The sequence below is a fragment of the Ambystoma mexicanum genome, chromosome 6p (genome assembly GCF_040938575.1).
Source record: "Ambystoma mexicanum isolate Mex_15411 chromosome 6p, UKY_AmexF1_1, whole genome shotgun sequence".
Lineage (NCBI taxonomy): Eukaryota > Metazoa > Chordata > Amphibia > Caudata > Ambystomatidae > Ambystoma > Ambystoma mexicanum.
In genome coordinates this window covers 489291457-489303746 of record NC_090935.1, presented here as the reverse complement: position 1 = coordinate 489303746, position 12290 = coordinate 489291457, and the positions used below count along the sequence as shown (strand labels likewise).

Genomic DNA, 12290 nt, shown 5'->3' with positions numbered 1-12290 from the left:
TAATAACCTTTGCCTTTTACTTTATTTTTAAAATTGTTCTGAATGCCAACAGTAAGGTATTAATGTCCCCAGCACCCTTGTTACTGAAGTCAACTGTGGGTGTAGGTTGTCTGTGGGCAATCCCAAAAGGGCCTTGTCTAGTATTGAAGTATATTTGTGTTACTCTTCTATTGCTCCCTTCTGAAGAAGGCTTTATTACTGACTGATACATTATTCATTGTTTGTGCAATAAATCTTGATTGTAAGAGTTTATTTGAATACCTCTAACTGTAAATCTTTGTGTAACTCCACTACAGCTCACATTTCCCCTCTTGAGATAAGCCTGGCTCCTCAACACGCTACCAAAACTGTGTAGTACAAGCTTATACCAAAGGTTGGGTTGCCTATACCTGTAGTCATAGTTGTTTGTAGTGTTCCCAGAGGGTACTGCATTCAAACTTTGCCTAACAGGTAGCATCTGTGTATCGTACATGGTTCCTATTTCATGAGTGCTATTGTGAAAGCCTAAACAAAGGCTGTAAAAGTAGTACAACTCCAGTCTAAGCCAAATATGGTAGGTTGTGCATGGCATGTGAATCTAAAATGAATCAGTCTGCAGAAATCCTACAACTGGTAAGTCATATTTTCAATATATATATCATAGAATTCACAAAGCAAGTCTATTACCCAGAAAGCTCTTGCAAGGCGGTTAGTGAAAACAGTACTATTTTATATTGGCTGACATGCAACGTTTTCCTAGCGCACAATCTGCTACAGATAAATCCACCTAATTAATGTATCGCAGCTGTTCCCTATTGCATACATGCTTTTTCATGTACTGAGACATGTAAAGTATGTGACTCTAACTCATTAAGCCAAAGAACTGTATGAGTGAATGACTGCATTTCTTACGTTTGGTACCAGTTTTGAATTAGACTATATAATGTTAATGATTATTATTAAACGAGCCTCATTGTGACGTAAATACAAACATTTCATTTCAGGAACTAGAACGCTCTGATGCCAATGGAGCAGTGTTGGGGTACAGACTAACAGTCGCAAGAAGGATGTCCCACTCCTCTGAAACATACAATACAACAAATACAAGTTATGAGCTAGTACTTACAAAAGATCCCTATATTGTGACACTTACTGCCTACAATAGCGTTGGTGAATCTCCAAAATCAATTTTACCCATTCAAGCAATTAATTCTGGAGGTATGTATCAACACAGAATCATGCATTGTGATACCTGCCTATGAGACTGTGAATGTCTAAGCAGATTTTGTTAACATGTACATTTTTTAGACACGAATTACACATCAATGGGTTTAGCACAGATATGCATTGGAATTCAGTAATGTGACCATGTTCTAACTTTTAGAGTATCGCAGAAACATTGCAACTTTCTTGGATGTGAAAGTATATCCTTTTTGAAGACGTCTGTGCCAGGATATAGCTTTGACTGCATCAGTACTCAGTGGAATTTGTGGTTCAGATGTAAGGAAGATGCGAAGGGGAGGAAAATTAAAGATGGGTGAAGTCGTACCATGTAAAATGGAGAATGTCTGTATCTGAAGGATTAAGGTGAAGTGAACGTGAAGGAATCTAAGCTTGAAGAGCTAGCAGACCTGCTGGAAGAGTCAGAAAAATATGACAAGGAGAAGAAAATCTGGGAGTCCTCTGCAAAGGGGAAACACAATAGCGAAGAAGAGCAGCTGAGGATTGCCCAACCCAAAAAACATGGGTCTGGTCAGAGAGATGAGAGGCAGTGAAGAGCAGACCCAGAAAATCCTAAAGTAGAGGGTACACAACAGCATATCGTTATTCAATATATCAAACAATACAAAAGTGTTGTGCTGATAGTAATAGTTAGTTAGCAACATGAAGTGCCATTTTCATTTGAGTGGAGAGTTCAAATTCCAGACTGATGACTAGGAAGAAAGTGTGTCTCGAGAAAAGAGGAAAGTTCCCAATCTGCTACTCGCTCCAGAATCTTAGATGAAAAGGGCATGTTGAAAGTTAGAGGGTAAAGAAGGGTCCAATGATTATTTCCTCAAAATGGGAATGATGGTGGTAGGTTTCTTGTCTGAAGGAAAGATACCAGATGATGGTTATAGGATTGCCAGAGAGTGAATGTTAGGACAGTTTTTCTGAAGTCCATCTAAGGGCTTAGTAAAACTATTCAACTGAGACAGTACAAGAATCCACTCTTAGTATAAGGCTGTACCACTTGAGTATATGGGGGCGTAGACGGAGCAGTCAGACTTATTTTAGGAGGGAGAGAGGGATGTAGGGAAGTACATAGAACCTCTAGTACACCAAGAATTCAATAGAAATGCTGACAACCAGAAGTATTATACAAAATAAAGGTTTATTTTAAATACAAGTAGGCCAAATTAAGTCTTGGGGTAAGTACTGGTCATAGTGATAAACACATTCAGAAAAACACACCACTATGCTTGAAGGTACACAAACCAAAACATAAGATCATATTTAGAATACCTATCCGTAGTTCTAGGGAAGTCAACCCAATAGTTACTTTTAGATTACTTTCAGTAATACAAGGGTAGTAGACCGTAGCAGTGGTACCGTGACACTCAGCAAGAAATCACTTAGTGAACCAACTGGACCATCAACTTTCCTGAATAGTGTTACTTATTCCAGGAATATTAAAAACCTACAACTCTGATTCAGGATAAGTTATTCTAGGGGAATTGGGCCTTGGGGTGTAATATACAATTACACTTACCTTTTAGCTCAGTGGAACACAGTCTAAGATCAGTAAGAACATTTTACACTAAGGATTGCACCATGCAGACCAAGGTCAGCTACACCTAAAAAACACTTTTCAAGAATGGCACACAGCTATTCTCGGCAAGTAAAACCTAATGTTGTAATTTTCAGATCAATTCAACACAGATTAAGGTAAGCAAAAACTATTTAACTTGTTTTAGGATGGCACACAGCTAACACACAGTAAGTAAAACCTATATACTTTATAAAAGGAGTTATAAGCAACTTGGAGGTAAGTATAACCTAAGGCAGACTTATTCTGGACAGGCTAACCGCAAGTCAGGGGAAGCAAGGCCCAGTTGGGGACACTCATACATTTATATCCTAACAAGAATAGTAAAGTGGAACCTACAGCATTACTTTTGGGAAGAGGGAACCCAATTCTCAGGTGAGTAAATTAACCTACTATCTACTTTTATTTTAGAATGGCGAGATGGTTTCTACGGAAAGTAAGACTTTGAGTACACTTATTCAGACTAGCACATAGCTATTCCAGGTAGGTAAAACCTATACATACGTTTCAGATTGGCAAAACCTATCTAAGGTAAGTAATAACTTTACAAGTGACCGAACACTCAAGGTAAGAACTTTTGTAACTGTTCACTCTCAGAGATAGTTACAAACTAACTCTTTTACAAGTAAACTTTTCAACACTAGTTTGACTTTTCAAGGTAGACGTTAAGTATCCAGCCCTTCTCAATTATGACGTGAGTTCTCTTAGAGGCAGAAGAGGGGACCCTAGCGGTCTAGGAGCCAGCTGTAGGCAGGGCGTGATAGGGCTCAGTTGCAGGCAAAGTCAGAGTTCCTGAAGAAGACTTTTCAAACAATTAAGTATTCAACTTTCAAAATTAGTTGTGGGTCCAGGGACTTCAGAGAAGATAACCTATGAGGATTCCAGCAGGGGCCTGGGTGCACTGGAGAGGACTCCCAATCACAGGAAACTCCCCAAAGCTACACAGGAATCACCAGAAACTTAAGGTAAGTAATACCCAAGTCAACACAGTAGGAATTTGCAGCAGGAGGACTACAGGATCTGCAGGCAAAAAACCCAGATGCTGAATTCCTTACGATGACGGAAGACAGGACCCTGGACGGGCTTTTTCAGGAAGGATCGACGCAGAAGGCTCCAGGCAAGAGTTTCTTCGCAGTCTGATGCGGCGCTGTAGATTTGGCGCACTTTTCAGGAGCCAGAAGACTGAATATCGCTGGTCAGATTCTTGTCATTTGCAAGGACCAGCACTTTGGTGAGGGGACTTTTCGGACTCTACTCACGTCCCTGGAGGTCCAGCAGGATGCCCACAAAGTATCAGCAAGATTGGGAATTCGGAAGATCGTGCACAATGGCTCGAGGTCCCAGGGTATTTGGGTATTACAGCCCCGCAAAGTCGCAGCAAGACATGGGATTGCTCAAACAGCAGGTGGTCTTGGGTCTAGTGGGTCTCACTGGGCTCTCGGTCGGGGCTGTTGTTTTATTCGGAGTACCCAGGTAGTTTGGAAGGTACGGTAATAGTAGGCTCTGGTTACACAGCAGACTCTCAGGTCGTTGGAAATCGTCCAAGCCACGTTTTGTTAATCATTCTTTTTGGTTTTGGTTCCAGTGGTCGACTATCTCGTCAGCTTCCAGGATCAGACTTTTATGCAGAACGCAGCCAATCAGACCGCCATGCAACATTCAAACGTGGGGGGTTGGCAGTCCTTTCAAGACAGCCAGCCTCCCAGTTTCAACTGGATTCTCGCAGTCAGGCTGGAAGACAAAGGGCTTCAGACTTTTGGACTCCTCCCTCGCTTGTTGCCTTCAGACACTCTGGAGCCTGGGCATGCTTGACTGAGGTCTCCTGCCAAAGACCAAGTTAACACAAAGGATTTTCCTGCCCTGGAGGTCGGGGAAGGAAAAAAAGGACACAGAACACTAAAATGGCAAAAAAACCAGACTAGGGCCATTTCGGTAAAATTAGCATCCATGGGTCTGTGGATACGACCAGTGGTAAAGGTGCACTGAATTAGTTAAAAGGTTCAGTGCCACCAGCCATTAAAGTTAAGTTGGTCCTTGTAACATGAATGTTACATTTTAGAATGAGAAAGGGGATACTCAGTATGGTTTGGGTGGAATCAAGAGTAGCAACAATAGAAGAAAATACTAATATTCAAAGAAAGAAATGGAAGAAAAAGAATAGACGTGAAATTAGAAGCATCAAAAACTTGCAGTTGAGAACCGGCTGTGAATGGATGATAACAAAAGGGAGCAAAAAATCAAGACTGAAGAAAATGATCATCTGACCATGATGGGGCGGCTTCCCAGAGTTTGAATGTTATCGGCCATCTGAGTGGGCTGCAGTCCCCAAGCCAAGATCTGCATTTCAGGAGAGGACCTGGAGCCACTGTTGAGTCCACCACTGGATCCAAGAATCTGGCAAGAGGCTGAGGGGGATGCTAGAAGATTGCTCCCGCTACCCTTTCCCAACCCATTTTACCCATTTTATCCCATTCTGGGAAGATCAATCCCCCCCCCCCCACCATCTCTTAGGCCTGGGAATAGAGGGGATCTTGTATCCGTCTGGGAGGAGTGTGTCAAAGCGCATGACAGAGCTGTCCTTGAACCATGTCTCCATGATGGTGAGCACATCTAGATCCAAGGAGGTTGCAGATGTCAGACGAGTGTTTGACAGCAGAGCGAGAGTTGAGCCTGGCAATACAGAGCAGCTTGCCATCTTTGAAGGTCCTCTGCAGGGGCGTGGGGGCGCAGGGGACATGATGGTTCCATTCAGATGAAGACAGTAAGTTTCCACTTTGGGAACTCCCGTCCCCTGCACACTATATATGGCTGACAAGAGCTCAATACGTTTATATTTCATAACAGAACATGGTATTCATAGGTTATATTAATTACACAAGTAGTGTTTAGAAAAAATGGTCTTTAGCCAAATAATCAGGGTCCGACTTCAGAGTAGATATGTTCATAAAGATGATTTATTTGTTGACGTGGATATGCCCAACGTGTTTCGAGATAAATTATCTTCTTCAGGGGCTGTAATCATTCATTCAACGATCAAAGTATTATTTCTATAAATGCAAAGGAGATATATACAATTGTATCAGAATGCCATTTACAAAAGGACTTATAAACCAAAAAGTAACAGACCCTGCATAAAGCTTGTAACCATTGTATGTCAAAACCTTCTAAACCCTCAATGTAGACTAATCCCTAAGGTTCATTGTTTCTTAATCTCCAATCCCAATGTTTTTCATTAGTATCAACCATTATGGGGTAGAATCGTTCCACCTTTCACCATCTATCATGTCACAAATCATTATGGAGTCAAAATTTTGAAAAAGGTACATGCTTCCGTCTGAAACTGTATGGTGGTTCATAATGTGCACCCTTATGATGCCTAAGTGTGCCAAAATCATTAGAGCCCATCGTTTGTGCATCTTCTCATATTAAATCATTAGATATATGGTAGTTCGATCGGTTACCCAGAACGGCTCAGCCTAATAGCCCAAAAACATAGGTCTGTGTTAGCCCGTCAGAAATGTACACATAATATGTTAAAAAAAGCATACCGTATTCTCCTAATTAGTAGGGATCATGGCAAATTGTGCTTGTGCAGTAAAGTAGTCTTGGGTTCAATGCAAGATGTCAGGAAAATAGCATCCCCTCCATTCTTCCGTTGGAAATAGTGTTAGGATACCATTAAGCACAAACAAATGTCTCAGCGTGGACCTAAAGGTAAGGGTGCCACGTGTTAATACAAGGGCAAGAGCATACCGTCAGAAAGTAATGAGTGGGCTGTCCTAGTACAGTGGATGAGCCTCCTAGAGCTGGTTGAAGCGCCTACAGTTACTTACTGGTATCTGGCTGTGCGGTTAGTAAAAGCAGCAGCCGATCCACCGAGCGACATAGCTTCGGTAGAGAAAAGTGGCCGTAATTATATGTGTCATTCTCGTGATGTCGTCACGTGAAAACGTGTGTGATGTCACAGATGTAAACAAAAAATGTACAAGTCATTAAAAAAGTTTGTATTGGCTTAAAGGGTTGGTCCATTTTCACTTTAGCCATCACACTAAGATGGGTGTGCCTAAAAGGAATGGGAGTCCATAGATACATGACAGGATGTACTATAAATGCTGTCAAAAAGAAGTAACTCGATGTAACGTCATTTTCTCAGTGTAGTGCTTACCTTCAATATATTGGTTAGCGACAGTCGGGCGCTGGATGTATGTGTGTCCATAGATGTCAAGATGTCATATAGACAATGTCAACAAGAAGTGACTCAATGTAACATCACATGCGCAGTCTAGCCCTTACCATCAATGTATTGGCTAGTCAATCAGGCACTCAATGTACTTGGAAACTAGGCACAAAGTCGTGACCTATTTTTGTGTCATTCATAGGCATAAGGAGTAGCATTAGTAATATTCTAGATCATGGTACATCACAGATAATGGTTTCCTGCTCTGTCTCCTGTCAGTTCAGTCTACTGAGGGCTGCTCACATACCTTGGGCATAATTAGCATGGTGATGAAACCAAAAAGCTGTCTCAGTTTAATGAGTTCTCATTCTATGTAGGTGTTCGCAGACAATGTATGCGATATCTTTCCATGACTCATGGTCAATAAAACTCAAATAAAATAACCCAAGGTGGAGGTGTCCCCATTTCTTGGTATAGTATCGAACAGAATATTTAGCGAACAAAAATTTTATTTAAAGAAATGGGCCCAAGTAGAAATTTTCATTTAGACCATGGGGACTGACCATCTAGTCTGTGAATCCAATTAAGTTCTCTCTGTGCTATTCTTGTAGCAAAGTCTCCTCCTCTTGGTAACGAGCGAACCACTTCTAGGATCACCCATCTCAGTTGTGAGATATTGTGACAATTTTCTTTAAAATGTCTAAATACCAGAGATTTTTCATTGTTGGTCCTAATGTTTGATTTATGCTCCGTCCAGCGATCCTTGGCTTTTCGGATTGTTTTGCCAACGTAATATTTTTTGCAAGGGCATCTGAGTGCATAAATCACATTTTTGCTATCGCATGTAGCATAGTCCTTGAGGAATATCTTTTTGCTATTGCTAGGGTGGTGAATGTATTGTCCTTTTGTTATATTTGTACAATGCTGACAGTGTAGGCAAGGGTAAGTTCCTGGTTTCTGTTTTCTAAAAGATGTTTGTTCTGTGGTTTTTTTTTTTTCCGCTTTCACCAGGCTGTCCTTAAAGTTCTTACCTCTTTTGTAAGCCAACATTGGTGGTTCTGGGAACAATTTATTAAGATTCGGGTCAGATTTGATCAGATCCCAGTTTTTGGTAATGATCTTCTTGATTTGATAGCTTTGGCTAGAGAATTTCAGAGTGTGGATAATTCTGGTCATGGGTTTTTTTGATGCTTTTTCTTCCAAGAGGTCTGGTCTTGCTAGTCCCTCAGTACGACTCACTGCTTTTGTTAGTGTTTCATTAGGAAAACCTCTCTTCTTGAATCTTTCCTTCATATCATCATATTCCCCTTGGAGTTTTGTAGTATCTGAAGTAATCCTTTTTAATCTGAGCATTTGACTAAACGGTAAATTGTCCTTCAGATGTGTAGGATGGAAGCTGTCAAAGTGTAAAGTACTGTTACAATCCGTGGGTTTCCTGTAGATGCTGGTTTGTAGATTGTTGCCATTTTTTTCAATGTTGATGTCCAGGAAATGGATGTGGGGTTGACCTATCTCCAGAGTGAAGGTGATTGATTGATTGATATTTTATTTCTATTGCGCTCGTACACAAATGTTTCAGAGCGCGACAAGGCAAGGCAGGGGAACAGGGGAGAACAAAACAGCGATCTTACTAGGCCCAGTGACATTGAGAACGGGCAAGTGCATGGGAGAGGGGGGTGGGGGGGGAAAGTGTATGGAAGGGGGGAGAGGTGGAAAGTGCGAAGCAGAGGAGAAACAGATGAATAATAAATAAATAATAAAGGCAACAAACAGTGGTAATGCAGCCAGCAATTTGCAAGTGCTAGGTTTAAGGCAGCAGACAGGGTAGTTCTGATAAGTGCAGGAAGAAAAAGGGGGGGGGGGAGGGGCTGTATGGGTACAGATACAGACCCCAGTGCAAGGGATGGCCCGGAGTTAGTGCGGGAGGGTGGCAGGATGAGCAGGTACCTGGGCCTAAAAGACAAAGGGTGGCCAGGTGCCAAGAGAGAACAGATCAGCAGGGGAGAGGGGAGCGAAGGCAGAAGAAAAGAGGAAGGTCTTGAAGTGCTTCCGGAACTGGAGATGTTTCTCAAGTTTTAGAGTGGCAGGGAGGCTGTTCCAGAGGGAGGACCCAGCCGAAGACAGAGATCTACCCCCAGCTCGTTTCTTAGAATAACGACTGACCCTGAGTGAGTTGGAGGTAGAGGAGCGAAGAGCTCGAGAGGGGAGGTATATGTGGAGGGAAAGCTGAAGGTATTTTGGACCCAGGCCCCAGAAAGCCTTGTGGACAATGCAGAGTGTTTTGAATTTAATCCTGGCATCCACTGGGAGCCAGTGGAGAGATTTCAGAGATGGAGAGATACGATCCCAAGGCTTGAGCCCAAGGACAAGTCTTGCAGTCCTGTTCTGGATTAGTTGCAGAGGGCGGAGAGTAGAGGCAGGTAGATTTAGAAAGAGGCTGTTACAATAGTCCAAGCTAGAGAGAACCAGAGCTTGAGATACCATGAGCTTCTGGGGGAAGGAGAGGAAAGGCAGAGTACCTCTGAGGAGGTGTAGTCGGAAATTTGACTTTTCAGAGATGTGGGCGGAGAAGGAAAGGGTGGAGTCAAAGATGACCCAGAGGTTCTCAGCCTCGCAGGTGGGGGTAGGAGAAGGGCCAAGGGAGGCCAGCCAGAGAGTGAGCGGAAAGGATGGTGAAGGTGTGCCGATGAGGAGGATCTCAGTGTTGCTGGCATTCAGACAAAGATCATTGGCGGCACACCAATCTTGAATGGCAGTTAGGCAATCGGAGATGAGAGAGGGATAGGAGGGCAGAGGGCAGTTTGAAAATGAGTTGTCAGCGTAGCACTGGAAATTTGTGCAGAAAATGGCAATGCAGTGGGGGAGAGTTGCCAGGTATTGGTTGAAAAGCCAAGGCGAGAGGTTAGACCCCTGGGGAACACCACAGGTAGAGAGGAAGATAGATGAAAAGAAGGACCCAAGTTGGACTTGGGAGGGTCGATCTGAGAGGAAAGAGGTCAGCCAGGCCAGAACCTGATCCGTGATACCCAGGTTTTCACGGAGACGGTTGATCAGGATGTTATGGTTGACAGTGTTGAAGGCAGAAGAGAGATCGAGGAGGATGAGGACAGATGGAATGTTGGTGAGCAGATCTTCACGGATGTTTAGGAGAGCAGTTTCCGTGCTTCTGGCAGCTCTGAAGCCAGACTGGTGGTCATGGAGACAGCCAACCGAATTGGAATGAAGGTTAAGCTGAGAGATGGCCAACTTTTCCAGGAGTTTGCCAAGAAAGGGAGTAATGGAAATTGGGCGATAGTTAGCTCGACAAGAAGGAACAGCTGTGGGTTTCTTGAGAAGAGGATGCACAAAGGAGTGCTTCAGAGGGGAGGGGAAGGATCCAGAGGCAAAGGAGTGGTTGCAAAATCAGCAAGGGCTGGAGTGAGAGTGTCAATGTGGTCCTTGATGGTTTTAGAGGAACAGGGATGAACCTGTTTTGAAGAGGCTTTCATAGATCGGACTGGTCTAGCAACCTCGTCGGGGGTGAAAAGAGGAAAGGACAAGAAGGATGGTGGGAGGGTGGCTAAAGGAGGGTCAGCAAGCACAGATGGAGAGGGAAGAGGAGGAGTGTGGGTGGAGAGGGTGGACGGGATGTCCAGGGTTTTTGAAATGAAGTGAGAGGCAAGGGCATTGCAAAGAGCCTGGGAGGCAACAGGAGGGGTAGAGACTGCAGCAGGGTTGGCCAGCTCCTTGCAGATTTTAAAGAGTTCGGCCTAGTTGTTAGATGCCGCTGAGACCCGTGTTTGAATGTGGATTCTCTTCTTGGTGAGGACAGAGAGTCGGTATTGCCTTTGTAGCAGGCGACAGGCCAGTTTGTCAGAGGATGAACAGGAAGTCCTCCATTTCCTCTCAGCTGCCCTACACTTACGTTCTCTCGTTACAACTGTTGAGGTATTGAAAAAACTGATTGAGTTCTTCTTTCGTGCCTTGCCAGATTCCAAAATGAACCTTTTCCAAAATAGAATTTTGTTTTTCCAAGGGGCTTTACTCAGTACGTGGGTTTCCTCGAAGAGGAACATAAAAATGTTTGCATATGATGGCGCTACTGTGAGCCCATAGAGGTGACGGCCGTTTGCAAAAAGTATTTACCATTGAATCTGAAATAGTTGACATTGAGTCACTTCTTGCTGACATTGTCTATATGACATCTTGACATCTATGGACCCACATACATCCAGCGCCTGACTGTCTCTAACCAACATAATGAAGGTAAGGACTACACTGAGAAAATGACGTTACATTGAGTTACTTCTTTTTGACAGCCTTTATAATACATCCTGACATGCATCTATGGACTCGCATTCCTTTTAGGCACACCATCTTAATGTGATGGCTATAGTGAAAATGGACCAACCCTTTAAGCCAATACAAATGTTTTTAATGACGCATACATTTTTGTTTACATCTGTGACATCACGCACGTTTTCACGTGAAGACGTCATGAGAATGACGCATATAATTACGACCATTTTTCTCTACCGAAGCTACGTCACTCGTTGGATTGGCTCCTGCCTTTACTAACCGCACAGCCAGATGCCAGTGACTGTAGGCGCTTCCACTACCTCTAGGAGGCTCATCCACTGTACTTTGACAGCCCAGTCATTACTTTCTGATGGTATGCTCTTGCCCTTGTATTAACACGTGGCACCCTTACCTTTAGGTCCACGCTGAGACATTTGTTTGTGCTTAATGGTATCCTAACAACACTATTTCCAACGGAAGAATGGAGGGGATGCTATTTTCCTGACATCTTGCATTGAATGCTGGACTACTTTACTCCACGAGTACAATTTGCTGCGATCCCTACTAATTGCGCTTTTTTTAACATGTGTACATTTCTGACGGTCTAACACAGACCTATGTTTTTGGGCTATTAGGCTGAGCCGTTCTGGGTAACCGATTGAACTACCATATATCTAATGATTTAATATGAGAAGATGCACAAACGATGGGCTCTAATGATTTTGGCACACTTAGGCATCATAAGGATGCACATTATGAACCACCATACAGTTTCAGACGGAAGCATGTACCTTTTTCATAATGTTGACTCCATAATGATTTGTGACCTGATAGATGGTGAAAGGTGGAACGATTCTACCCCATAATGGTTGATACTAATGAAAAACATTGGGATTGGAGATTAGGAAAAAAGGAACCTTGGGGATTAGTCTACATTGAGGGTTTAGAAGGTTTTGACAGACCCTGCATAAAGCTTGTAACCATTGTATGTTACTTTTTGGTTTATAAATCCTTTTGTAAATGGCATTCTGATACAATTGTATATAT

At 43.0% G+C, this 12290-nt stretch overlaps 1 protein-coding gene across 4 annotated transcripts in view; it reads left to right on the top strand.

Moving 5' to 3' along the window:
* IL6ST (interleukin 6 cytokine family signal transducer) overlaps window positions 1–12290 on the top strand; it is a 612349-nt gene that overhangs the window by 291809 nt on the left and 308250 nt on the right. For all 4 annotated transcript variants that reach the window (XM_069627291.1, XM_069627294.1, XM_069627293.1 and 1 more), the window contains one exon: window positions 984–1197. In XM_069627291.1, coding sequence (XP_069483392.1) covers window positions 984–1197 — 214 coding nt within the window. The remainder of the gene's footprint in view (window positions 1–983; window positions 1198–12290) is intronic.